The 27,541-nt window shown below is 47.5% G+C and overlaps 1 protein-coding gene across 1 annotated transcript; it reads right to left on the bottom strand.

The window, feature by feature from the left end:
• Positions 1–7,935: 7,935 nt before the first annotated feature.
• On the bottom strand, positions 7,936–16,159 carry FITM2 (fat storage inducing transmembrane protein 2). The gene is made up of 2 exons (XM_082271209.1): positions 15,947–16,159; positions 7,936–8,559 (listed from the first exon to the last, which is right to left on the bottom strand). Exons 1-2 carry the CDS (start codon positions 16,117–16,119, stop codon positions 7,953–7,955), a joined length of 780 nt encoding a protein of 259 aa, XP_082127335.1. The 5' UTR covers positions 16,120–16,159; the 3' UTR covers positions 7,936–7,952.
• Positions 16,160–27,541: the final 11,382 nt, after the last annotated feature.

Genomic DNA, 27,541 nt, shown 5'->3' with positions numbered 1-27,541 from the left:
GGCGATTTTTGGTGCCGCCAGGGCACAAGGACACATCCCTTGTTGAAGGTCATCCTGCCACCTGGGTCTGGTCTTAATGCCTTTAGACTTGTGCTTTTGTGAGTATGCATTTTTCTGGTTTTTGCTAGACAAGTATAATCTGGTAATGCATTAGGCCTTTGCGCCCCTTTTTCTTTATGATTTATATTTCGTTGTTTTAAGAGGGCAGCATCGGTGTGTGTTAGCAGAGGGCACTATGAAGTGATGGTTAGAAAGGTCAGCCCTAATACTCTGTATATCCTCAAAATCTCTTTAGCGGTGCAGTGTCATTTGGAGATCTTCATGAGATAGTTTCCTGTGATTAGGCAGAGCCTGACACAGAAAGACATTTAGATATCTCCAGCCTCTCAGTTCCCAAAGATGCACTGAAAGACGGGAGCATTAACATAATGTATGGAGGGAAATCCATCATCTTGGAGGATCCCTGGAAAAGGAGTTACCAGATACCAACTCAGGTTTCCCCAATCATCCTCTAGGACAGTTTGAGTGACCACAAGGATAAATACCTAAGGTAGGACCTACTCTAATCAAAAGTGGCTAATCTAAGACATTTGAATCACAAGCACCCTGTGCCCCTCACACTGCCAATTGTGCCTTGCGCCTCCAGGTTTTGCTGGGTCCTCCACCCTACAGACCATCCTGGAATGGGACCAGCCTTCACATTGGACTTTTTTTAACCACTTAAGCCCCGGAGGATTTGGCTGCTAAAAGACCAGGGTTTTTTTTGCGATTTTTTACTGCGTGACTTTAACGGACAATTGCGCGGTCGTGCGACGTTGTACCTAAACGAATTTGACGTCCTTTTTTTCCCACAAACAGAGCTTTCTTTTGGTGGTATTTGATCACCTGTGCGATTTTTTGATAATGCACTATAAACAAAAAAAGAGCGTCAATTTTGCAAAAATAACAATATTTTTCAAATTTTTTTATATGAAATTCCCCCCCAAAAAAAATGTAAAAATCTAAATTTTTTAACATTTTTGGCCAATTTGTTTTATGCTACCTATGTTTGGTAAAAAAAAAAAATCGCAAAAAGCGTATTTTGATTGGTTTGCGCAAAAGTTATAGCGTTTACTAACAAAGGGAAAGATTTTTGTAATTTTTGGTGTTTTTTTTTTTTAACGCGTAATGGCGGCGATCTGCGATTTTTTTTTCGGTACTGCGACATTGCGGCAGACAGATCGGACCCTTGACTGACATTTTTGACACTTTTGGGGTTACCAGTGACATTACTGCAGTAATCGGCGCTATACATATGCACTGTTACTGCAAAAATGACACTGGCAGGGAAGGGGTTAACTTTATTGGAGAGGGAGGGGTTAAGTGTGTCCTAGGGGCGTGATTCTAACTGTGCAGGGACATTGCTATTGGTGTAAAAACAAAGATCAACGGTCCTACATAGTAGAACCGTCTGATCTTCATTTTTACACCAGGGAGAATGACGGGCGGCTTGTTTACATAAGCCGCTCCGCCTTTCTCCCTTCACCGGAACGATCGTAGTGTGACCGGCGGACATTGAGTCCGCCGGTCACACGCACTGACTTGTCTGTGAACGAGCCGCGGCGGGCGCGCGCCCGCCCGCAATTGCCTCTCAAGTCAGTGACAGGCGAGTGACGTATCCATACGTCACTCTGCCTGGTCGGGGCTGACCGCTGCAGTATATAGTCGTGCGGTGGTCGGCAACCGGTTAAGTAGGGCATTGCAGTGCTCCACTACATCCAACATCCCAGCATGTAGCTAAGGAATTGGAGGCATAAACACTCTAAGGTTTTGACCTGGTCCCTGCTCCAATACAAGTGACATTATGCCACTTCAGTCCTTCCCACTGGGGTCAGCAAGTGGTTTAGCAGCCAAAAGTAAGGACGCTATTCAGTCATGTCTGAATCACAACAGCCCACTGTAGTGAAGGTCTCACAATTAGTGGAACTGGTTGTAATATTACATAGCTTTGGGATCAGCAACTTGTACAATGCCATCACAAGTCCACCTCGGCTTGAAAAGTGAAGAGCTCCTTCCATCCCCAACCTCGCATGAAGCCCATGTCCTACGGCAGCGGATCCTGGTTGTCTCCCTGTAGGTAAAACTTGACTTATCGGCATGAAATATGAGCCATTTGTTACATATAGGGTGAAGGTTGTAACCCAAGCCCCATAAGTTTCCTGTATCCTCCCCCCTCCATCAGCAAACAGGACCCACTGGCCTGTAACATGACTGCTAGATGGTAAAGGTCTTCCCAAGTACCTCCAAGAATCATAGAGGAAAGAAAAACAAACAGGGAGCTGTACAGTATGGATGCAGTAGGCAAGAGCTGCTGAGGGGCTTTCAAATCTCTCTGTGCTTGTGGGTGGGCAGAGTCTATCTCATGTGACTGTCCTAGAGGAAGACTGGGGAAAACAATGTTATCATTCGTGTGTAAACTACTATCCCCATCATCCCCGATGTACTGGAAATGAACAAAGTCAGCCATGTTTTAAGCCCAGCTTGGGTGGAAACCATGGCTTCCTCTGCAGATACAGTGGAGGAGCGAGCATAGCCACCCAGAGACTAGAAGTATGTCATCTGCAGGATCACCAGGTAAAACTAAAAGGAAAAAAGACAGAAAATAAAACTAATGTGGCCGACTCCCTCATCTAAGGACTGATAAACTGCAGGATATTAGATTTGTGTTTTTTTGTGTTTTGTGATGCTTTAACATCTAGCCATAGAGAGAGACGAACTTTTACTAGTGAACGGGAAGCGGTTGTAACACATCTTTAAGATGTTGAATAAAAAATACATTCATTTAAAAGAAGGTAAAGCTTTCCAAGCCTAATCCCTTTGATTGTTAAAGCTGAAATGCAAAAAGATACGCCTTTCTCTGTCTGGAGGCAGTCAGGGGTATGGAAGGTAAACTTCATATAAAGCAATGGTGACCACGCTTTGCCCAGCTGGGTGTCAATGGGTTTAGCTATGTTGTGACCAACAACATCCCCCAATGCTTTGCCCCCCCCCTCCCCACCTGAGACTTCCCCTATGCTGTGACACCCCCCGCTTCCTGAGACATTCTCTATGCTGTGACCTCTGACATCACCCATGATGTAACTGTGGCAGTTGGTGACAATTTGGTCACAGCAAACTGAGGGTTCCGGAAGTAAGATTCTCCGCAAGGATGTAAAGGAATGGGTATACCAGGAACCCGGATTTCCTCTATGAAGGAGGTTGCGATACATAAACACCTTCCTTAAGACGCCACAGCTATCATTTCAAGGCAGCGTTACAAATACTGTTTTGACAACTGATAAGTTGCAGAACGATAATGAGGTAAAATAACTAACAGTGACAAGGTGACATAAAATCCACTCTGCAAAAGACAGATGGGAGATTGAAGCATATTTCCTACAAGACGTAGCTAATCCAACTTTTAAATACGTCCAGGAAGGAGAGGGAAGGTGACCCTAAGTGACATTATCCACACGTGATATAGGATGACACTTGGGGACACGCAGTCCCTGGCTTACGGATGACTCCGGTGGCATCCAACACTCATCAACATTTGTCAAACAGCCAGAATAGGAGCCGTCTAACAACCAGAGGACATGAAAGTGTCACTCATAACCATGTCATTTCTCCAGTATAGGCTGTAAAACCCAATACTAAACATGAAACTTTTATAGAGGATCTCCAATTCTTCAGATATTTATCAATGCTTTGCTAGTGACCCCCCCCCCCCCCCCCAAAGACTCCAGTCTGTTCACCTTGCAATGTAAATATTACTTTCTCTTTCTTTCTGTGGGAACCAGCTTTTTCCAGCCGTGTGTCAGTAAGCATTGCACAGCCACTTCCTGTCTGAAGCCCGGTGTTCCGTGAGAATTATCTACCCGTGAGAAAAACCTACCCCTCGTCACTTCCGGTGCACGGCACTGTATGTAATGCAGCGGGTACATTAAAACAGCTGTGCTGCAATACGAGTCATCTCCACGCCTGTCCCTGTCACTTCCCTGCTCTCGGCAAGTAAATATAAAAGCGGCGGCGGGTGTATGAAAACATAAATCACGGAGCCGCCAGCCGCTTTAATATTTACTTGCCGAGAGCAGGGAAGTGACCGGGACAGGAGCGGAGATGACTCATATTGCAGCCCAGCTGTTTTATTTAACCGCCGCGTGGGTAGCTTTTTTTCACGGTACACCGTGCTATTTTCATACTAGTGCACATGCGCACTAGTCAGCTCCTCGCTTGTTCCATTAGGTATCCGGGGCTATGAGCATGCGCACTGCTGCGCTGCTCAGCTGTTCCTGCCCGGAAGTGGCGAGGGTAGATTTTTCTCACGGGGTAGGTAATTCTCACGTTACACCGGTCTTCTTCACTGCCCTTTGTAGTCCTCAGGACCACAGATACAAGGTTACCTGACCAACATTGGATGAGCCAAGGCCTTGAGAAAGCTTGCAATTTGCATGAAAAACTTGCATAGACTGGAGGGGTTTTAATTGTTTTTAGCTTTTGGAATTTATGACTAAATAAAGAAGAGCGATGTGCCATGAGTGCGGTTTTCTTGCATTGGCGTATTTGGCTACTTATTAGGAGGACCAAGACCCTCTGCTGTGAGAACAGACATGTGGGAACTCCAAAGACAGTCTCTACAATATGCACAAGTCTGGGAGCCTTCCTGGCCAGAACACCACAATGATTACTGCTAGCAGCTATAGACACCAGCAGTAATCACAAGCTGGTTGTTCTGAAGTTGATCGATGGATTGACTTTAGTACAATCAGCCTGCCCATACATGGATCGAATCTCTGCTGATCCGGCCAACATTCAACCTATCTATGGCCGGCTTTATTGCCATGGCGCCCCTGTCTCCAGCCTGCATTCACCACCACATCGCTGGCACACCCTCCCTGTAATCCTACTTGAGTACCTCCCCGTCCCACCCATTGGTTGATCGAGCCGACACACCCTCTACTAGCCTAATTCCAGCTTCCAGTGGGCATGCAGCAACTGACCAAGACAGATTACAGGAAAGGACACAGCTATGAAGGAGCATGGTGGTGAACTATAGGGAGTTTCATATATTTGAGGTTTTCTTAAAAACTTCCAACTTTAGTTTTTACCGATCAACATTAGTGTCTGTACCAAACACAGTGCAGCATGCACTCATCTCTTTACAGTTATTGATGAAACAGAACTAGCTGTGATGATTAGTGAGGTGGGTGAACAAAAAGTGGCCATGCCAGCAGGTTTAGAGATGGTGTTCACCAGCTAATACTGAACTCATCTGCAGCATTTTGATTAATTACAATTAAATAACAATTATTAATAATTACTCAGGGAATAAAATCAAATCCATTTTCAAGGCACTTCCTTTCCTAGGGGACGCTTGTCTAAGTCCAAGTACTGTTAAACAGTCTGTGTTGCCCACAGCAAAGAAAGTAGTTTGCAAAACAGGTTTAAAGGTTAAACTGTACGGCTGAATCGAAATTGCAGCATTGTTATATTTAAAAGTCACGCAGTGCAAAACCATAGGAGTATTCCTGCACCCTTTTTGGCCCAAAATGTTGTTTAGCACTGTCCAGAGCCTGTGCCGTGTTCATGTACTTCTGCACTTCATATAATCTCAAATGGGACAGTGAACAAAAATACCTGACTGTTTCAAGTATAGACAGTGCTTATCTGTGCCCCTGGGCAAAAGAGGGGCAGGGAAATACTTCATCTATGTTATTATTATTATAAAATGTATATAAACCCAATAACAAAAATATAATATATTGCAGCTTACCAGTCCTTAGGCTACATTCACACTTGTGCATTGCAGGAGCATGGGCAAAAATGACACACTTTCCTGCAACACACAAAAATATGCTGTAATTTCATTCTTAATCCCTTCCCACTGCCACCTTCCGGCCCTTTAGGTGGATCAAAATGCTGGGAGCTGGAGACAAGCATTCCGATCATGTGACTGCTCTGATTGGCTGTCACACGATCGAAAGCTCCGTAATGCAAAAATGCATCGGGAGCTTTCCATGAGAGTTCGGTAATGTGCTGGTAGCACGCAGGGAACACATTCTCAGTGCAGTAAACTGTTTACAAAGAATCACATCTATGCGGCCTCTCAGCATTAAAGCTCACTGGCCGAAAAGGTCCCATAGATGCGTGCAGCCAGCGGGAGGAAGTTAATGGCATTAGTTCTCATTGCACCCCCACATTATTTCCTATTACGCATGGTGCCACAGAACCATGAGTTTTGGTACGGTGTGATTTCACAAAAGATTTAGGGACTTCTATGGAGTTTCTCGCACTTAGGGCAGCCCAATGAAATCACCAGGCTGCTCTACTCGTGATGTGCAGAAACACATTTTTTTCCAGGCTGACTACATTTTCTGCAAGCCCAAAAAATACCTGTTCACATCAAGAAACCCTTATTACCCTTACCCGCAATCTTTGGGGGGACTACAGAACACCGCCTTCCTATGTTATAGAAGTAGAGGAGATGTCTGTATTGCAAATCAAGAGAACATAGAGTGACAACACTGCTCCTCCAAAGATCCAGTGCAGCGAGTCAGTGTTGTCACTCTAGGACAGGAAGTGCTAAAACTTAAATACTGAAAAAAGGAAGTGAATGCAGCCACTACCATCTAAGAATTAGTAAGCTTTAAAAGATTACATTTTTTCTTTTTGGGTTTAGATATACCTTAACTATTTCAGCCATGACATTTAATGCCAAAGTACAGTTATTAGATGGTTTATGTAAACGTCAAACCTTGGGCTTTAGATAAAAACTATATATGGACGCCTGCCTTTACACGCACATGAACTTTAATGACATCCCAGTCTTAGTCCATAGGGTTCAATATTGAGTTGGCCCACCCTTTGCAGTTATAACAGCTTCAACTCTTCTGGGAAGGCTGTCCACAAGGTTTAGGAATGTGTCTATGGGAATGTTTGACCATTCATCTGGAAGCACATTTGTGAGGTCAGGGACTGATGTTGGATAAGAAGGCCTGGCTTGCAGTCTCCGCTCTATTTCATCCTAAGGGGGTTCCATCAGGTTGAGGTCAGGACTCTGTGCAGGCCAGTCAAATTTCTCCACACCAAACTCACTCATCCATGTCTTTATGGACCTTGCTTTGTGCACTGGTGTGCAGTCATGTTGGAACAGGAAGGGGCCGTCCCCAAACTGTTCCTGCAAAGCATGAAATTGTCGTGGTATGCTGACGCCTTAAAAGTTCCCTTCACTGGAACTAAGGGGCCAACCCCTGAAAAACACCCCCACATCATAATCCCCCCTCCACCAAATGATTTGGACCTGTACCAAAGCAAGGTCCATAAAGATATGGATTAGCGAGTTTGGGGTGGAGGAACTTGACTGGCCTGCACAGAGTCCTGATCGCAACCCGATACAACACCTTTGGGATGAATTAAAGTGGAGATTGCGTGACAAGCCTTCCCGTCCAACATCAGTGCCTGACCTCACAAATGGGCTTCTGGTAGAATGGTCAAACATTCCCATAGACACACTCCTAAACCTTGTGGACAGCCTTCCCAGAAGAGTTGAAGCTGTTATAGCTGCAAAAGGTGGGCCAACTCAATATTGACCCCTACTGACTAGGACTGGGATGCCATTAAAGTTCACGTAGGTGTAAAGGCAGGTGATCCAATACTTTTGGTAATATAGTGTGTGTGTATATATATATATATATATATATATATATATATATATATATATATATATATATATATATATATATATATATATATATATATATACACATACATACACACACACACACTTTTTTTTCCTTCATAGCTCAAGCCTAAAGTTTAGAGGGAAGACATATAAAACCCCCATATTGTCAACAACAAACATTTTGACTGATGGTCCTAAACTAGGAGGCCCGTTGTGGAGAATCTATACAGATGTAATACTGAGTAGTGTCGATTTATTTAGCTTTTCTGTGGCTCTTTCCTGGAGGAGAGCTGGGAGGAAGTCCAGGGGACAACGTCTTTAGATACCACCACCTATAAGTGACGTACCACGCCAGGATGCCGAAGAAAGTTCCAAACAATTTTTGCCAAACAGTATGGAAGTAGATTGAAGTACAAAAGAACATCAAAGACCAAATGAACACCAAGAGTCCCAGAGACACAACCAGGGCGTGAATCAGTGGCTTCATCCCGTGCTTCTTAATTCTCTCATCTCGTAGTATGGCTGCTTCCTCCAGAATCATCAAGACGCAATACGGGAGCAGGAACGAGTGCCCCGAGATGTCAAATCCGACCCAGAATCCTCCGCTTCTGACACACTCTCTCTTGTCCCCGTGCTCCGTTACATTCTCTGGCTGCATCTCAGAGACATAACAACTACCGGTAGCGTTTTCAACGTATATGAAAAAATGTGTGCAGACGTACCAAATAATGGTTCCTACAAGCAAGGCGCCTATCCGGCGAAAGACGGCCGGGACGCTCCGCGTCACAATGTAATTGGTCAGTCCGATGAAAGGCAAGAGAAGAGATAATGTCCAGCCCCAGGAAAGCTTGACAAAATAGCTGCAAAGACAAGAAAAGGTTTTCGGTAAGGGAAACAATTCACACAATTCAGGAGACAAATTAGCAGAAAGCTGTACAAGAGTCACAGAGCCCCAGGAAAGAATATAAATAATAATAATTTAACCACTTAAGCCCCGGAAGATTTTACCCCCTTCCTGACCAGGGCCTATTTTGCGATTCGGCACTGCGTGACTTTAACGGACAATTGCGCGGTCGTGCGACGCTGTACCTAAACAAATTTGACGTCCTTTTTTTTCCCACAAACAGAGCTTTCTTTTGGTGGTATTTGATCACCTGTGCGATTTTTTGATCATGCGCTATAAACAAAGAAAGAGCGTCAATTTTGCAAAAATAACAATATTTTTCACATTTTTTTATATGAGATTCCCCAAAAAAAATGTAAAAATCAAAAGGTTTTAACATTTTGGGCCAATTTTTTTTTTTTTTACCATATGTTTGGTAAGAAAAAAAAAAAATAAAAAAAAATAAAAATTGCAAAAAGCGTATTTTGGTTTGCGCAAAAGTTATTGCGTTTACTAACAAAGGGAAAGATTTTTGTTGGTTTTTTTTTTTAACGCGTAATGCTGGCGATCTGCGAATTCTTTTGCGGGACTGTGACATTGCGGCGGACAGATCGGACCCTTAACTGACATTTTTGACACTTTTGCGGTTACCAGTGACATTACTGCAGTGATCAGTGCTATACATATGCACTGTTACTGTAAAAATGACACTGGCAGTGAACTTTATTGGAGAGGTAGGGGTTAAGTGTGTCCCTAGGGGCGTGTTTCTAACTGTGATTGGCTGTGGCTACTAGTGTAAGAACAGAGATCAACGGTCCTACATAGCAGGACTGTGTGATCTCCATTCTTACACAGGGGAGAATGACAGGCGGCTTTATTTACATTAGGCGCCTGCCTTTCTTCCGGTGTAACGGAAGATCGCGAGTGACCAGAGGACATCGGTCTGTGACCGCGCGGGAGCAGGAGCGTGCCTCCGGCGGCGCACGCTCGCTCCCTAGAGCCTCACAGGCTAGTTAAGTAGCCCTACGTCGCTTTGCCTGTGAGGGGCTGACCGCCGCAGTAAATAGTGGTCGGTCGGCAAGCGGTTAAAGAACAACTTTGGTACATTCATGTAAAAGTCTTTGAAAATGTATCTAAAACCAAATTTGTTTATAAGCCAAGGTTAAGTTTACACCTGTGCTTCTTCATGCATTTTCGCAGCCTGATTTTTTTTTTTATAGGGAGGAGGAGATTGGATGTTAAACACAAAACTGCGCCAAAAAATGTCATGTACATGTGTTTTTTTATGTGCTCCCTGTAAGTCTTTGGGGAAAACATCCCTGACCTCTTCCATAAATGCATTGCAGCAAACATGAAACCATAGAAAATCATGTAAAAAAACGATTGCCGTGCATTTCTGTGCTTCTGGACATGTCCTAAAAAATGCACAGGTGTGACCCTAGCTTTAGGAATGGTTTAAACCAGTTATTTGATGTGTCCTGATGGAGAGACTTTCCTTCACTTCCTGTGCCAGAAACAACAGAAATGAGAGGAAATCTCTCCAAACTGAAATTTAATAATAATCAAAGGATTTATTTATTTAATCCCACTGACATCAACTATGGGTTTTACTTAACCTGACACCGGGATTAATTTAATCCCACTGACACCAAGGATGGGATTTAGTTATTTCCCACTTTCACCAACTACGTTGCAAGTGGGAATAACTAATGGGTCCATTCTGAAACCCCCCGCAATTGCATGTGGCATGCTAGATTGAGGTTCAAAAGATTAAAAAAGGTTGTAAAGAGGCAATACAACACTTCCTCACTGCCTGTCCAATGCTGTCTGAAGAGAGATCTGAACGCAGATCACTCTTCAGAGACCAAAGCAAGTGTGAATAAGCCCCTTAAGTGTTACTGAACCCACAACAGTAAAATTATTTATATGCAGTAAAGCATGCTTGTTATACTCACTGTGGAAACTAAGGGGTTAATCCTCTGCATTGCATAAAAAGACTGTTTGATCCTGTCTTCTCTGATTCTCCCCTTCTTCTACAGTCCCAAATCCTGATAATACAGAGCCTTTGGAGTCACTCTGCACATGCTCAGTTTGGTGTGTATCGCTAGAGTTTTGTTTTTCCTGGGAGAGTGCATGTGATCAGCACAGGGCCAATCAGCACTGTCCAGACAGAGGGTCAGGGGTCCGGCAGCCTCATAGGAGGGTCAGGGGAGAATGAAAAATCCTGCTACAGGCTTTAACCAGACACTGACAGAAGTCACAAAACTGTTACTGTGTTTCCCCCAAAATACGACCGGGTCTTAAATGAATTTTGGCTACATAAAACACACTTGGGCTTCTTATCAGGGGATGTCTTATTTCCGGTACGTACAATGACAATCCTAAAGTGGTTGTAACCCTAAAAAAAAAAAAAATGTCCTGATTCTACAAAGCATTAAAGACAGCACAGTGCTTTGCTGTGTCATTTACCCCTCTCTATGGTCTAAAAAAACCTGGAATAAAACAATAAAAAGTTCCAATGTCTCCTGTCTTCTCTCCCCGTCAGCTCAGTGATTAAAAAATGATGCAATCCATTTTGTAAAAAGATTATGTAATGTGCAGCATGTCTTCTTTTGTAACTTTATAGTGGAAAATACTTTAACAGTGCCACTGGGTGCTCGTGTGACCACCCGAGATCTTCTTCCTTGTTCCAAATGCTGCAAAGAGAGGGGCCGAGATCCCCCGCTGACCTCAGCCCCGCTCCGAACACTGCAGAGGGAGGGGCCGAGATCCCCCGCTGACCTCAGCCCCGCTCCGAACACTGCAGAGGGAGGGGCCGAGATCCCCCGCTGACCTCAGCCCCGCTGCGAGCACTGCAGAGGGAGGGGCCAAGATCCACCGCTGACCTCAGCCCCGCTCAGAGCACTGCAGAGGGAGGGGCCGAGATCCCCCGCTGACCTCAGCCCCGCTCCGAGCACTGCAGAGGGAGGGGCCGAGATCCCCCGCTGACCTCAGGCCCACTCAGAGCACTGCAGAGGGAGGGGCCGAGATCCCCCGCTGACCTCAGGCCCACTCAGAGCACTGCAGAGGGAGGGGCCGAGATCCCCCGCTGACCTCAGCCCCGCTCCAAACACTGCAGAGGGAGGGGCCGAGATCCCCCGCTGACCTCAGCCCCGCTCCGAGCACTGCAGGGGGAGGGGCCAAGATCCCCCGCTGACCTCAGCCCCGCTCCGAGCACTGCAGGGGGATGGTCCAAGATCCCTCGCGGACCTCAGCCCCGCTCCGAGCACTGCAGAGAGAGGACCCGAGATCCACCGCTGACCTCAGCCCCGCTCCGAGCACTGCAGGGGGAGGGCCAAGATCCCTCACGGACCTCAGCCCCGCTCCGAGCACTGCAGAGGGAGGGGTCGAGATCCCCCGCTGACCTCAGCCCCGCTCCGAGCACTGCAGGGGGAGGGGCCAAGATCCCCCGCTGACCTCAGCCCCGCTCAGAGCACTGCAGGGGCCAAGATCCCCCGCTGACCTCAGCCCCGCTCCGAGCACTGCAGGGGGAGGGGCCAAGATCCCCCGCTGACCTCAGCCCCACTCCGAGCACTGCAGGGGGAGGGGCCAAGATCCCTTGCGGACCTCAGCCCCGCTCCGAGCAATGCAGAGAGAGGGCCCGAGATCCCCCGCTGACCTCAGCCCCGCTCCGAGCACTGCAGGGGGAGGGGCCAAGATCCCCCGCTGACCTCAGCCCCGCTCCGAGCACTGCAGGGGGAGGGGCCAAGATCCCTTGCGGACCTCAGCCCCGCTCCGAGCAATGCAGAGAGAAGGCCCGAGATCCACCGCTGACCTCAGCCCCACTCCGAGCACTGCAGGGGGAGGGGCCAAGATCCCTCGCGGACCTCAGCCCCGCTCCGAGCAATGCAGAGAGAGGGCCCGAGATCCACCGCTGACCTCAGCCCCACTCCGAGCACTGCAGGGGGAGGGGCCAAGATCCCTCGCGGACCTCAGCCCCGCTCCGAGCAATGCAGAGAGAGGGCCCGAGATCCACCGCTGACCTCAGCCCCACTCCGAGCACTGCAGGGGGAGGGGCCAAGATCCCTCGCGGACCTCAGCCCCGCTCCGAGCAATGCAGAGAGAGGGCCCGAGATCCACCGCTGACCTCAGCCCCACTCCGAGCACTGCAGGGGGAGGGGCCAAGATCCCTCGCGGACCTCAGCCCCACTCCGAGCACTGCAGGGGGAGGGGCCAAGATCCCTCGCGGACCTCAGCCCCACTCCGAGCACTGCAGAGTGAGGAGCTGCTAACGTCTGAAGATATCCGGCGGTCACGTGTAAATAAAATATTTTCGATAATAAATTTACAAAATGAGACACTGGACATTATATAATCTTTTTACAAAACGAATTACATGTTTTTACAATGACTTTACTAGGGTTTATATTGCAGCCCTCCCTGAAAATCATGCTAGGTCTTATTTTTGGGGAAATGGTATATACTGCTGTTGAGAAAAGGTATTTAGCAGTTTATATTTACTAAACATTTGCATTTCCGTGTACTGTGGGAGACCGGATATAGTGAATGCTCCTTGAGGGCAGGAACTGATGTAAATATACAATATGAAAAGCGCTGTGTAAATTGTTGGTTCTATATAAATACTAGTCAAAGAAAACAAAAGTAGGGTCATTCGATTTTAGGACTTTTTTGTTTGTTTTTATTAGTAATGGTGGCGATCAGTGATTATAAGTGGGACTGCGACATTGCGGCGGACAAATCTGAAACTAAGTGACACTTTTTGGGGACCAGTGACACCAATACAGATCTACGTGACTATGAGCAACTGAGCCGCCCGCCCTGCCGCAGTAAATCTGCGTGGGGCGGTCGGCAAGCGGTTAAACCAAAAAGTCCTAGTGGGGAGAGAACCCACCCCCTGCGCTCACAGAGGAGCGACTCCATAGCAACAGGTAAGTGGCCAGTCTGCAACAGGTAACCCCGCCCCCCGTGATGAATGTGCTGTGTGTTTCCTGAGATTTAATTAAGTTGTTCTAGTGGAATGCGGTCTCCATGTTTTTTGAGGGCAGCCGGTCACAGGACAGACAGACAGACACAGGGCAGCCAGTCACAGGACGGACAGACCGACAGACACAGGGCAGCCGGTCACAGGACGGACAGACAGACACAGGGCAGCCGGTCACAGGACGGACAGACAGACAGACACAGGGCAGCCGGTCACAGGACGGACAGACCGACAGACACAGGGCAGCCGGTCACAGGACGGACAGACAGACACAGGGCAGCCGGTCACAGGATGGACAGACAGACACAGGGCAGCCGGTCACAGGATGGACAGACAGACAGACACAGGGCAGCCGGTCACAGGACGGACAGACAGACAGACACAGGGCAGCCGGTCACAGGACGGACAGACAGACAGACACAGGGCAGCCGGTCACAGGACGGACAGACAGACAGACACAGGGCAGCCGGTCACAGGACGGACAGACAGACAGACACAGGGCAGCCGGTCACAGGACGGACAGACAGACAGACACAGGGCAGCCGGTCACAGGACGGACAGACAGACAGACACAGGGCAGCCGGTCACAGGACGGACAGACCGACAGACACAGGGCAGCCGGTCACAGGACGGACAGACAGACACAGGGCAGCCGGTCACAGGATGGACAGACAGACAGACAGACACAGGGCAGCCGGTCACAGGACGGACAGACAGACAGACACAGGGCAGCCGGTCACAGGACGGACAGACAGACAGACACAGGGCAGCCGGTCACAGGACGGACAGACAGACACAGGGCAGCCGGTCACAGGACGGACAGACAGACAGACACAGGGCAGCCGGTCACAGGACGGACAGACAGACAGACACAGGGCAGCCGGTCACAGGACGGACAGACCGACAGACACAGGGCAGCCGGTCACAGGACGGACAGACAGACACAGGGCAGCCGGTCACAGGATGGACAGACAGACAGACAGACAGACACAGGGCAGCCGGTCACAGGACGGACAGACAGACAGACACAGGGCAGCCGGTCACAGGACGGACAGACAGACAGACACAGGGCAGCCGGTCACAGGACGGACAGACAGACACAGGGCAGCCGGTCACAGGACGGACAGACAGACAGACACAGGGCAGCCGGTCACAGGACGGACAGACAGACAGACACAGGGTAGCCGGTCACAGGACGGACAGACAGACAGACACAGGGCAGCCGGTCACAGGACGGACAGACAGACAGACACAGGGCAGCCGGTCACAGGACGGACAGACAGACAGACACAGGGCAGCCGGTCACAGGACGGACAGACAGACAGACACAGGGCAGCCGGTCACAGGACGGACAGACAGACAGACACAGGGCAGCCGGTCACAGGACGGACAGACAGACAGACACAGGGCAGCCGGTCACAGGACGGACAGACAGACACAGGGCAGCCGGTCACAGGACGGACAGACAGACACAGGGCAGCCGGTCACAGGACGGACAGACAGACACAGGGCAGCCGGTCACAGGACGGACAGACAGACACAGGGCAGCCGGTCACAGGACGGACAGACAGACACAGGGCAGCCGGTCACAGGACAGACAGACAGACACAGGGCAGCCGGTCACAGGACAGACAGACAGACACAGGGCAGCAGGTCACAGGACGGACAGACCGACAGACACAGGGCAGCCGGTCACAGGACGGACAGACAGACACAGGGCAGCCGGTCACAGGACGGACAGACAGACACAGGGCAGCCGGTCACAGGATGGACAGACAGACACAGGGCAGCCGGTCACAGGACGGACAGACAGACACAGGGCAGCCGGTCACAGGACAGACAGACACAGGGCAGCCGGTCACAGGACGGACAGACAGACACAGGGCAGCCGGTCACAGGACGGACAGACAGACACAGGGCAGCCGGTCACAGGACGGACAGACAGACACAGGGCAGCCGGTCACAGGACGGACAGACAGACACAGGGCAGCCGGTCACAGGATGGACAGACAGACACAGGGCAGCCGGTCACAGGACAGACAGACAGACAGACAGACACAGGGCAGCCGGTCACAGGACGGACAGACAGACACAGGGCAGCCGGTCACAGGACGGACAGACAGACAGACAGACAGACACAGGACAGACAGACACCGGGCAGACAGACGCCGGTCACAGGACAGACATAGGGCAGTCATGGACTATGTGAGGCTCATGTCACTCTATGATGACAGAAAACTATCATTGAGCCTTCAGGGTCATTGACAAGAGGGCGGCCATGTTGTTCTCCATGTGGGTGACAGAGGAGCTCACCAAGTGACAGCACCCCTCCCCCCAGCACGTCACCCGCCCGCTCCGGAGCCCCGTGTCCCGGTCTACTCACACGTTCAGAAAGTTTCTCTTGTTGTTGAAGTAAGAGTCCGGCAACGGCCAGAACTCCTTCACCAGAGAGCCGCCCAGCGTCACACAGGCCAGGCCCAGGGCCGAGTACCTGCGGAACCCCTCACTGAGGAGCCCGAACCGGACCACACAGGCACAGCGCTCCAACCACTCCATTGTGCGCGGCCACCACCACACAGCGTACTCTCCGCTCACACCGGGCTGCGTGCGCGTCCCCGACGCTCACTGCGCATGTGCAACACTCTCCTTACAGGGAGTCTGATACACAGGAGTGAGGAGGAGGAGGAAAGTGGTGGGAGAACGGTCTGACACCTCACCACCCTGACCAATACTCTACTTACCACTGTGACCCCCACACCCATATCTTATCAGCACAGGGAGGAGTCGGAGAAGAAGTGTTACCCGGGAGTATAGGGATAAATAACAGAGCCTTACCAGTGTGTAACTGACAACCTCTGTACTGCCTGGTGGATGTGTCTACTCTGTTACTGAACTCACAGTACCCATGCCAGTACATGGCACTCACAGTACCCATGCCAGTACTTCCAATGGCACTCACAGAACCCTTGCCAGTACTTCCAATGGCACTCACAGAACCCATGCCAGTACTTCCAATGGCACTCAAAGAACTCATGCCAGTACTTCCAATGGCACTCACAGAACCCATGCCAGTACTTCCAATGGCACTCACAGTACCCATGCCAGTACTTCCAATGGCACTCAAAGAACCCATGCCAATACTTCCAATGGCACTCACAGTACCCATGCCAGTACTTCCAATGGCACTCACAGTACCCATGCCAGTACTGCACTCACGGTGTTCTGTCAGAATACCGCTACCTATCAGATTCTGCTACCGGAAGTGACGTACGGACTAGAACAACTTACTGTGCATGTGTCATGCGTTCCAACATGGCTGCTATGTGTTCCAATAGGTTTCCTGATGTACAGAACAGGAAGGAGAGGCAGACATCTTCTTACACTGATGCAAGTCTTGAATTTTACATTTATTTTAGCAGTAAACTCACCTTCTATAATGAAATAGATGATTTCACCGTGACCGAGTGAGTCTGTTTCACTATATAATCAGTTTGTCACTGAGCAGTGCAGGGTGTACCAAGATGACCGTCACCAGTGACCACCTTCTACCTGCAGGTTTCTCACTATACTTACTAGAATACTATAATAATACAAATGTAATACTGTGATTCAGTATATAAGGGGAGTTTACTGCTAAAATAAATGTAAAATTCAGGTTTGCATCAGTTCACCTCTGCTTCGTGTTCTGTTACAATAGGAAACCTATTGGAACGCATAGCAGCCATGTTGGAATACATGGCGCATGCGCATTAAGTTCTAGTCCGTACGTCACTTACAGTAGCAGAAACTGATAGGTAGCGGTATTCTGACAGAACAACTAAATCCATACCAGTATTTTCAATGGCAGTCACAGAATTTATGCCAGTATTTCCAATGGCAGTCACAGAATCAGTGCCAGTATTTCCAATGGCAGTCACAGAATCAGTGCCAGTATTTCCAATGGCAATCACAGAATCAATGCCAAGTCTTTCTCAGACACTCACAGAATTCATGCCAGTACTTTCCATGGCACTCACAATATCCCTGTCAGTATTTTCAATAGTACATGTAGAATCTCTGCCAGTTCTTCTAATAGCACTCTCAAAATCCCAGCCAGTATTTACAGTAATTTCCACAATCCTAGTCAGGACTTCCAACAGCATGTTGCATTATGTATATAGGATATTCTGTATATGTATGTGTATAAATATATATATATGTACAGTATACACAGATATACATACTGTGAGGGATTAGCTCGGTGGTAGGCGTGGATGACCCCTTTGGGGGTGCGTTTTCACAGAGAGATAGCCGAGCAGTGTTTGCAAACAACACTGATTTATTCATGCAATTTACTTCACACAATTGCAAGCCTCAAAACAGCCAAAATAAAATAAAACAAAATACAGTAAAACCTTGGATTGCGAGCATAATTCGTTCCGGAAGCATGCTTGTAATCCAAAGCACTCTTCTATCAAACCGAATTTCCCCATAAGAAATAATGGAAACTCAAATGATTCGTTCCACAACCATTTATTCATAAGTCCTTCAGTTTATAGTCCATATAAAAAGATTATAGCATTGCGATAGGTTGCATAAAATGTCCATCCACAAATAGCCGCTTCCATAAGGGGATTAGAAGCAAAATCCAGCAGGAGCTATAGAGTATCAAAGAGAAGAGAGGCGCCTCTAAGTGTAGCAATATGATTCCATTTAATGAAGGTACAACAAGTAGCAACTCACATGGTTGATGAATAAAACAGGCATATCTAACTATGCAGGCATCCAGGGTAAAGCTGTCCACATAGACTATTTTCTGCACCGCCAGCTGGCAGTCTGTAATCCTGACCGGGAAGACCACCCTGGAGTAAAGAGATCTGAAAGCGAGGGGCAGCATGGAAGGGATGACGTAGATGGCGGTGCGGAGGATGGTCCTATGTGGACAGCTTTACCCCGGATGCCTGAATCCTTAGATGTGCCTGTTCCAATCATCAACCATGTGAATTGCTAAAAGTTGTACCTTCATTAAATGTAACCATATTGCTACACTTAGAGGCGCCTCTCTTCTCTTTTATACTTAGCTGTGACTTGAGGCTACTTGTATATCAAGACATCGCTTGTATATCAAGTCAAAATTTATTTGAAAATTTTGCTTGTCTTGCAAAGCGCTCTTAAACCAAGTTACTCTCAAACCAAGGTTTTACTGTAACTCCTTGCCACTGTGGGAGGCTACCTTCTCACACACTGGAACCTACCTAAGAGTCTGTCCCCAACCTACTGTTGGGCAGACTTTCTTGTCCTACAGCGGACTCTCAATAGTCCATTTATAATCTCTTCACACAGCACAAATGTCCATTGAACATGTCCTTAACTCATCGCAATGAGAATGTCTCTTGGCTTGCCTCTTCACATGGCAAACATTCCTTTATTTCTTTCACATTGAACACAGTTCATCTTCTCACCTTTGAGACGTCTTCACACTTGGTTACCCTCCTTAGCGCACATCACTTCAGGGGGTCTTCTCCCATGCTCACCAGCTTGTCGGGAGGCACACATCTGACTGTCCTCCTTCTCCCAGCCCACATGGCTTCAGGAGACAGCTTCCGGAGGCAGCAGTCCTTCTCCCAGGCGTCCTCAGCGTTGGGAGGCACACGTTTGTCTGCCTTCCTCTCCCAGCCCACACGGCGACAGGAGGAAGCCATCAATAGGACTTCCTTTGGACAAATTATAGAGGCCTTAACTTCCTCATTCCGAACAGCTGAAGGCCTTTCAACTTCTTTACACCTTGCTGCTGCCTTTGGCAGCCGACACCCTATAGTAATCCGTGAACTTTCCAAAGCAGGCGGAAATGTATCTCCTGCTTGTGACTACATTCCCAGATTTACCTGACTTCCTGTCACAATACATATAGTCTTTTTAATGTGAACATAGGTTTGTGGATTATGACCTAACACAGCTGGTAGGCAAGTTGCACTTTACATATCAGAAGACCTGAGGAGTTACTCGCAGGGGGCCATAAAATGTAGATTGGCTTTTGGCCTGACAAAAGGTATTTATTGATGGTAACTTGAGGGGAAATGGTGGATTGTTTACCTGGTAAACATTACAAGTGGGATCTTTTCACAGTGATATCAAAGAGTATTTTGGGTTGACCTAGCAGAACCCCCCCCCCCCCATCCTCATGTATGAATGTGTGAGCATATGTGTGTGCATGTGTGTGTGTGTGTGTGTGTGTGTGTGTGTGTGTATGTGTGTGTAAATGTGTAAAAAGAATGACTGACCGCCACCTCCTGAAAGGGCAGGGGAGGGGTTAACCCAGGGGCGATCAAAGGGTTAAATGTGTCCCTAGGGGGTGTTTTCTAACTGTGTGGGGGATGGGCTCATGGAATCATACAGGGACCTGTGTTCCTTAATAGAAGGATCACAGGAGCTCTGTGCTGATTCCTGAGAGAACAACATAGGATTGGTTTTTATAAATTATTTAATTTTCTAGGAATTTATATTTTTCAAGTAAGCGCTATAGGTAATCCTGTATAAAAGATTACTTCACACATAATACACAGAGCACTGGGCACAGGCCTGCATAATACACAGAGCACTGGGCACTGGACTATATAATACACAGAGCACTGGGCACAGGCCTGCATAATACACAGAGCACTGGGCACTGGACTATATAATACACAGGATGCTGGGCACTGGACTGCATAATACACAGAGCGCTGGGCACAGGACTACATAATATACAGGAGGGTGATAGGCATAGAGTGCAGGGTTCATAGGCTTGCTATGCACAGAGGACACTTCTACCTCCACATCCATAGCTGCACCCTTCTCTCACAGATTATCTCTGCAGCCACCTGTTAGCCCTTCCCCCACAATAGCTAAACTCTCCATCTCTCCATGCCGCTGTATCAGCTCTGACCCCTGCTCACCCACTGCCATCACCTGTGTACAAACAGACTCCCCCCCCCCCCCCCATCTACTCATCTTGCATTCTCAGCCCTCCACACAGTCAATTTTTGGCTCTGCTTCTCTTCCACTGAACAGCAGCAGGAGCGGCAGTGGGGCGTCTGCATCTGAGCCACCAGGTTGTTTCTCAGCCAGCATGGAATGCCCTGTCTACATTAATCTGGCCCTGAATCCGGGGACAAAACCAGGGACAGACTTGGACCGGGGACAGTGTCCTCAATCCGGGCACTGTCCCCAGAAACCGGGGACGTCTGGTCACCCAACTATACGTGCCACCTACCAGTGCCTATCAGTGCCACCTATCAGTGATCATCAGTGCCCATCAGTGCCACCTATCAGTTCCCTTCAGTTCTGCCTATCAGTGCCACCTTTCAGTGCAGTCTCATTAGTGCCACATATCAGTGCTGCCTAAAAGTGCCACCTACCAGTGCCCATCAGTGCCACCTATCAGTTCCCTTCAGTTCTGCCCATCAGTGCCACCTGCCAGTGTCCATCAGTGCCACCTATCAGTGATCATCAGTGTCCATCAGTGCCACCTATCAGTGATCATCAGTGCCCATCAGTGCCACCTATCGGTTCCCTTCAGCTCTGCCCATCAGTGCCACCTGCCAGTGTCCATCAGTGCAACCTATCAGTGATCATCAGTGCCCATCAGTGCCACCTATCAGTTCCCTTCAGTTCTGCCTATCAGTGCCACCTTTCAGTGCAGTCTCATTAGTGCCACATATCAGTGCTGCCTAAAAGTGCCACCTACCAGTGCCCATCAGTGCCACCTATCAGTTCCCTTCAGTTCTGCCCATCAGTGCCACCTGCCAGTGTCCATCAGTGCCACCTATCAGTGATCATCAGTGTCCATCAGTGCTACCTATCAGTGATCATCAGTGCCCATCAGTGCCACCTATCGGTTCCCTTCAGCTCTGCCCATCAGTGCCACCTGCCAGTGTCCATCAGTGCGACCTATCAGTGATCATCAGTGCCCATCTGTGCCGCCTATGAGTGCAGCCACATCAGTGCCTCTTGATCAGTGCCCGCCAGTGCCACCTCATCAGTTCTCATCAGTGCAGCCTATCAGTGCAGCCTCATTAGCGCACATCAGTGAAGGAGAAAAATTACATGTTTGCAAAATTTTATAAAAACTATACAAACTGGTTTTTTTTTTAATTTTTGGTCTTTTTTGTTTGTTAAGCAGAAAATAAAAACCCCAGTAGTGATTAAATGCCACCAAAAGAAAGCTGTATTTTTGTGAACAAAAATGCTAAAAATGTCATATGGGTATAGTGTAGCATGACCGCGCAATTGTCATTCAAAGAGTGACAGCCCTCAAAGCTGAAAATTGGCCTGGGCAGGAAGAGGGTTTAGGTACCCAGTAAGTAAGGGGTTAATGAAAGCTGCATAACATGACATTAGCGTTTTAAAGCTTATATGAGATCTATTTTAACCACTTGCCAACCGCAATACATATATATCCGTTGAAAAATTTGATTTCCTTGGATTTAGTGTCTGAGGGGTCTAAAAAGTGTACCTGTGAAGTTTCAGCTCTGTAGCATGTCCAGAACCAGAAAAAAAAGATAATTTTTCTTATAGCTTTTAGTAGCACAGGCATAGGGCTCCTCTCCACCTGGGCGTATTTGTTGCAGGCATTTATCGGGCATTTTGGAGGCAGGCATGACTTTTTTTGGATTTAGTGTCTGGGGGGTCTAAAAAGTGTACCTGTGGAGTTTCAGCTCTATAGCATGTCCTATGCCTGTGCTACTAAAAATTCTAAGAAAAATTATCTTTTTTTCTGGTTCAGGACCATTTTAATGGAAAGTCGGATCACAAGTCGCTTCAAATAAGATAAGGAGGCGACTCCCATTGAAGTCTATGGGACAAGTCGGATACAAAGTAGTAGAGGACCCTTTTCTGAAGTTGGAGCGACTTCAGTAGTGCCAATTAAGACGGCACTCATTGATTAACATTGCTTTTGTTATGTCAAGCGACTTGAGGGCACACAAGTCGCCTCACAAGTCGCGGCAGTGTGAATGGACTCTTAAAATGACTATCTGAGCACTCACCCCTCCCCCTCTCTGAAAGTAGCAGATGCTCGTGTCTGCAGACACTACACCCCCGCTGAGCCCCATGTGTAATATGCTGCACCCTCTAACAGACTCCCCATCATCCCCCACATACAAGTTAAAAGTTAAAATAGAACTAAAGACAATTTTGTTTTCCCATTTAGAATAGTGTAAGGGAGGGATATAACCTCTGTCAGGGTTACTTTGCCATCTGTGTCCCCATTGGGGAGATTTCCCTTCACTTCCTGTCCCATAGCCAAAAACAGAAGTTCGAGAAATCCCCCAAAATGACATAATCCCAGGGTGTCACCAGAACTAGTGTCCCCATTGGAAGATTTCCCAGCTAATTCTGCTTCTAGTGACAACCCAAATATTGGAATTTTCTTTCACTTTTGGTGATAATGGTAAACATGAAACACAAATAGGGTGAATATCCCTAAAGGGGGCACACACAGCGATAAAAACCTAACAAGTGTTCTAATCCCTCTCCACTCCATGCAAAACTAAAAATAAAAACATTTTCCTTTATTTATATTTTAACATATGGGCAAGAAATGAAAAAAAAAAATAAAAAAAAAATTTGGCAGTGAAAGGGTTAAAATGGGTGTGGAGGGGGTTATTTGGTTTGGCAGTGAAAGGATTAATAAACAAAAAAGGGGGGGGGGCATGGGTTTTACAGTTAAAGGTTAAAAAATAAATGAAATATATAGTTTGGTAGTGAAAAGCTGAACAGGGAAAAAAAATGGATTGGCATGTAAAGGATTAAAAATGGAAAATAATTGGTTTGTAAGAATAATCAAATAAAAGAGAAGCGGGAAAGAAATGAGAATATTTGATTGTAGGGAGGATTTATAAGGCTCCATTCACTGTGTTATAGGAATACAGACCTTTATTTCAGCCATGGGACTGTAAGGGTTAAATCTCAATCAAAATAACTGTCACTTCCAGAAAAACATGTTATTACAGGAGCCGTATCCCTATTAGATCTGTATACTGAGCCTACAGCCTGAATTCACACAGCTCACAAACAAGGACGAGGCTCCTTTAAGAAAAATCGTCAGTTATTTTTTTTTGCTGAGTCATCATGAAAAACAAAAAAAGGTCACATGACCAGACCTCAGAGCTCAGCCTATATAAGGAGCTGCTGCAGGGGAGAATGTTCTGTAGACAAGTGTTTGCTGACCAGTGAAGACCTGTCTACATCTCTGCTGATTCAGCTGAGATATTTCTTGCGATTTCATTGGATTTGATTTCATTTGAATTCAATTTCATTGTGATTTCATTGTTGTACGTTTAAAGCGTGTTTCATTATTCTTAATAATGAACCAATTTAAATGTAAACAGATTGTTTCTCTGAAAAACACCAAAGAGAAACCCACCATAGGAAGAGCAGCTATGGAAGGAGGGATCAGTGACCAGCCTGCAGATCCTCCAATCAAGAAGCCCACCAAAATGAAGAAGGCTCGGGCTTTTGTGCGCGGCTGCTTCAGAGCCGTTGTTAGATCTATTGGTTCCGGCCGTAAAGCCAATAGACCTCACCGAAATACAGACACTGGGATTGGTAAGTATTGTGGATATTGATAGATACAAGATAACTGACACCCTTTTATTGGATCCTTCTTTCCTATTGATGACAGGTCACCCCTCCCCCATATGTATACATGTATAGGGATTGCCATGAACATTGCTGGATTTTGTCTTGTAAACAGCAATCTGCAGATTTTTTAATCAAGAGAGACAAACTGTAAATCTTGGAGCTTTCACCCCCCCCCCCCAACTCTCTCTCTTCACCTGTTAGCTGCCAACTGATTTTTTTTTTTTTTTAAACTGTCAGTGTGAAGGAGACCTGCATGGTACCAGGGATCTGCTAATCTCAGGTGCAATGCTTTACAGGCTCCTAAAACAAAAAAAAAGTAAATGTACATTTTTTTAACTGCTAAAAATTGCCATTTATTATTCTTAGCTAAAAGGTGAAGCGATCCTTTATGGTCGGCTCGGATTAAGTGTTAGCTCTCTTATTTTCAATGTACACAAAATCAGACACAATGGAAAGTTTTATTTTTATAATTAAATAATTATCATTTTTATTTTAAATAATTGTGATGAGTTTTATACAGTATCTCAGAAAAGTAAGTACACCCCTCACATTTTTGTAAAAACGGTTATTCTATCTTTTCATGTGATGAAAAAAATCTGAAGAAATGACACTTTGCTCCAATGTAAAGTAGTGAGTGTACAGCTTGTATAACAGTGTAAATTTGCTGTCCCCTTATAATAACTCAACACACAGCCATTAATGTCTAAACCGCTGGCAACAAAAGTGAGTACACCCCTAGGTGAAAATGTCCAAATTGGGCCCAATTAGCCATTTTCCCTCCCTGGTGTCATGTGACTCGTTAGTGATACTCAGTGAAAACCCTCTTCATATCCCCCCCCCCCACAGCACTGACCCCTTCAACCCCCCCCCCCCCCCACAGCACTGCCCCCTTCACCCCCCCCAACAGCACTGCCCCCTTCCCTCCCCCCCCACAGCACTGCCCCTTCACATCCCCCCGGCACAACACTGTCCCCCCTTTCACATCCCCCCACAACATTGCTCCCCTTCACGTCACCCCCACAGCACTGCCCTTTTCACATCCCCCCACAAAGGAAAACCCTCTTCATATCCCCACACAGCACTAACCCTTCACATTTGCCCCACAGCACTGCCCTCTTCACATCCCCCTGCCCCCTTTACATTCCCCCCACAGCACTGCCCCCTTTACATCCCCCCTTTAAATGATCCCACCTCCTCCCACACAGCACTGCCTCCTTTACATGACCCTGCTCCCCATCCTTCACAAGTTCACAGCCATGTCATTTCTTCCCTTCACTCTCCTACCTTACACACAGAGGAGGGGAAAAGGTGGAACAATCCTGACAGAGGCCCAACAGCACTGGATGGGGTGCGGGAGCTGCCGGGTTAACCTTTCATATTAGCAAGCTGGTGATTGGTTGCTAGGACCGCCTCCTAGCAGCCAATCACCTCCTGGTTAATGTGAAAAGTTAATTCAGGCAGCTGCCTCTCTCCAGGCAGTGCTGGTCCCGCCCCCGGTTCAGAATTGTCCCTCCTCCCACCGTCCCACTCTGCTCTGTAATGACAGCGGTAGAGGCTGGGAGACAAAAGCATCAGCTAAATGACGCTGTCGCGGCGGTCCAGATAGAACAGTAGCTTGGGCCGGACGTGCACCGTGGGCCGCCATTTAGTGATGCCCGTTCTACATAAAGATGGCCTAGGTCAGGGGTAATAAATTATATTTCAAGGAGGTCCAAAAATTTCTTTGGGCCGAGGTCCAAATCTCAAGTCTGTGCTATGACTGAGAAAGATGGGCAAAACAAAATGTGTCCATCAGTGTTGCTCTTAACATAAAATATTCCCATTAAAATGCCCCTTAACATAAAATGTGCCCATCAGCGTGACCCTTAACATAAAATATGCCCATCAGCGTGACCCTTAACATAAAATAAGGGGCACGCTAATGGGCACATTTTATGTTAAGGGGCACTCTGATGGGCACATTATATGTTAAGGGGCACACTGCTGATGGGCAAAACAAAATGTGTCCATCAGCGTTGCTATTAACATAAAATATGCCCAGTAGAGTGCCCCTTAACATAAAATATGCCCATCAGCGTTCCCCTTATTTTATGTTAAGGGTCATGCTGATGGGCACATTTTATGTTAGGGGGCACTCTGATGGGCACATTTTATGTTAAGGTTCACGCTGATGGGCACATTTTATATTAAAGGGCACTCTGATGGGCACATTTTATGTTAGGGGGTACTCTGATGGGCACATTTTATGTTAAGGAGAATGCTGCTGATGGGCAAAACTAAACGTGTCCATCAGCGTTACTCTTAACATAAAATATGCCCATTAGCGTGCCCCTTAACATAAAATATGCCCATTAGAGTACCCCTTAACATAAAATATGCTCATTAGAGTGCCCTTTAACGTAAAATATGCCCATCAGAGTGACCCTTAGCGTAAAATGTGCCCATCAGCGTTACCCTTAGCATAAAATATGCGCATCAGCATAACCCTTAGCATTAATTATGCCCATCAGCGTGACCCTTAGCATAAAATTTGCTCAACAGCGTGACCCTTAACATAAAATAAGGAGCACGCTGATGGGCACATTTTATGTTAGGGGGCACTCTGATGGGCACATTTTATGTTAGGGGGCACTCTGGGCACATTTTATGTTAGGGGGCACTCTGATGGGCACATTTTATGTTAAGGGTAAAGCTGATGGGCAAAACAAAACGTTTCCATCAGCGTTGCACTTAACATAAAATATGCCCATTAGAGTGCCCCTTAACATAAAATGTGCCCATTAGCGTGTCCCTTATCATAAAATTTGCCCATCAGCGTGACCCTTAACAAAATATGCCCATCAGTCTGCCCATTATAAAATAAGAAACCCCCTTAAAAATGTGCCCCACATACCTTTGGGGGCGGAAAATGCGAGAGGCAGGAGCCACAAACAGCAGGGGGGTGGGGCGTGCACGTGATGTCACGCCCCAACTCGTGGTCCAGCTGAGAGTGAGAGTCGGGAGCCGCAGTTGGGAGTTGGGGGGCGGGGCGCGCATGTGACGTCACGCCCCAACTCGTGGCCCGGATGGGAGTGAGCCGGGAGTCGTAGAAGGGAGCAGGGGGGTGGGGCGCACACACGGGACTTCACTGGTTGCTAGGACACCCGCTGTCCCAGCAAAGCAATGACTGCTTATAGTGGTGGCCTGAAGGTCCGGGCGGAAGCCTCGCACGGTCCGTTCTTGGACCGCGGGCCACCATTTAATGACGGCTGGCCTAGGCTATAAGAAGATTTCCAAGACCCTGAAACTGAGCTGCAGCACAGTGGCCAAGACCATACAGCAGCTTAACAGGACAGGTTCTACTCAGAACAGGCCTCGCCATGGTCGACCAAAGAAG

This window comes from Pelophylax lessonae (genome assembly GCF_965119305.1).
Source record: "Pelophylax lessonae genome assembly, chromosome: 11".
Taxonomy (NCBI): Eukaryota; Metazoa; Chordata; class Amphibia; order Anura; family Ranidae; genus Pelophylax; species Pelophylax lessonae.
Note: the sequence above shows the minus strand (reverse complement) of the source record. Positions and strands in the feature narration are given on the sequence as shown.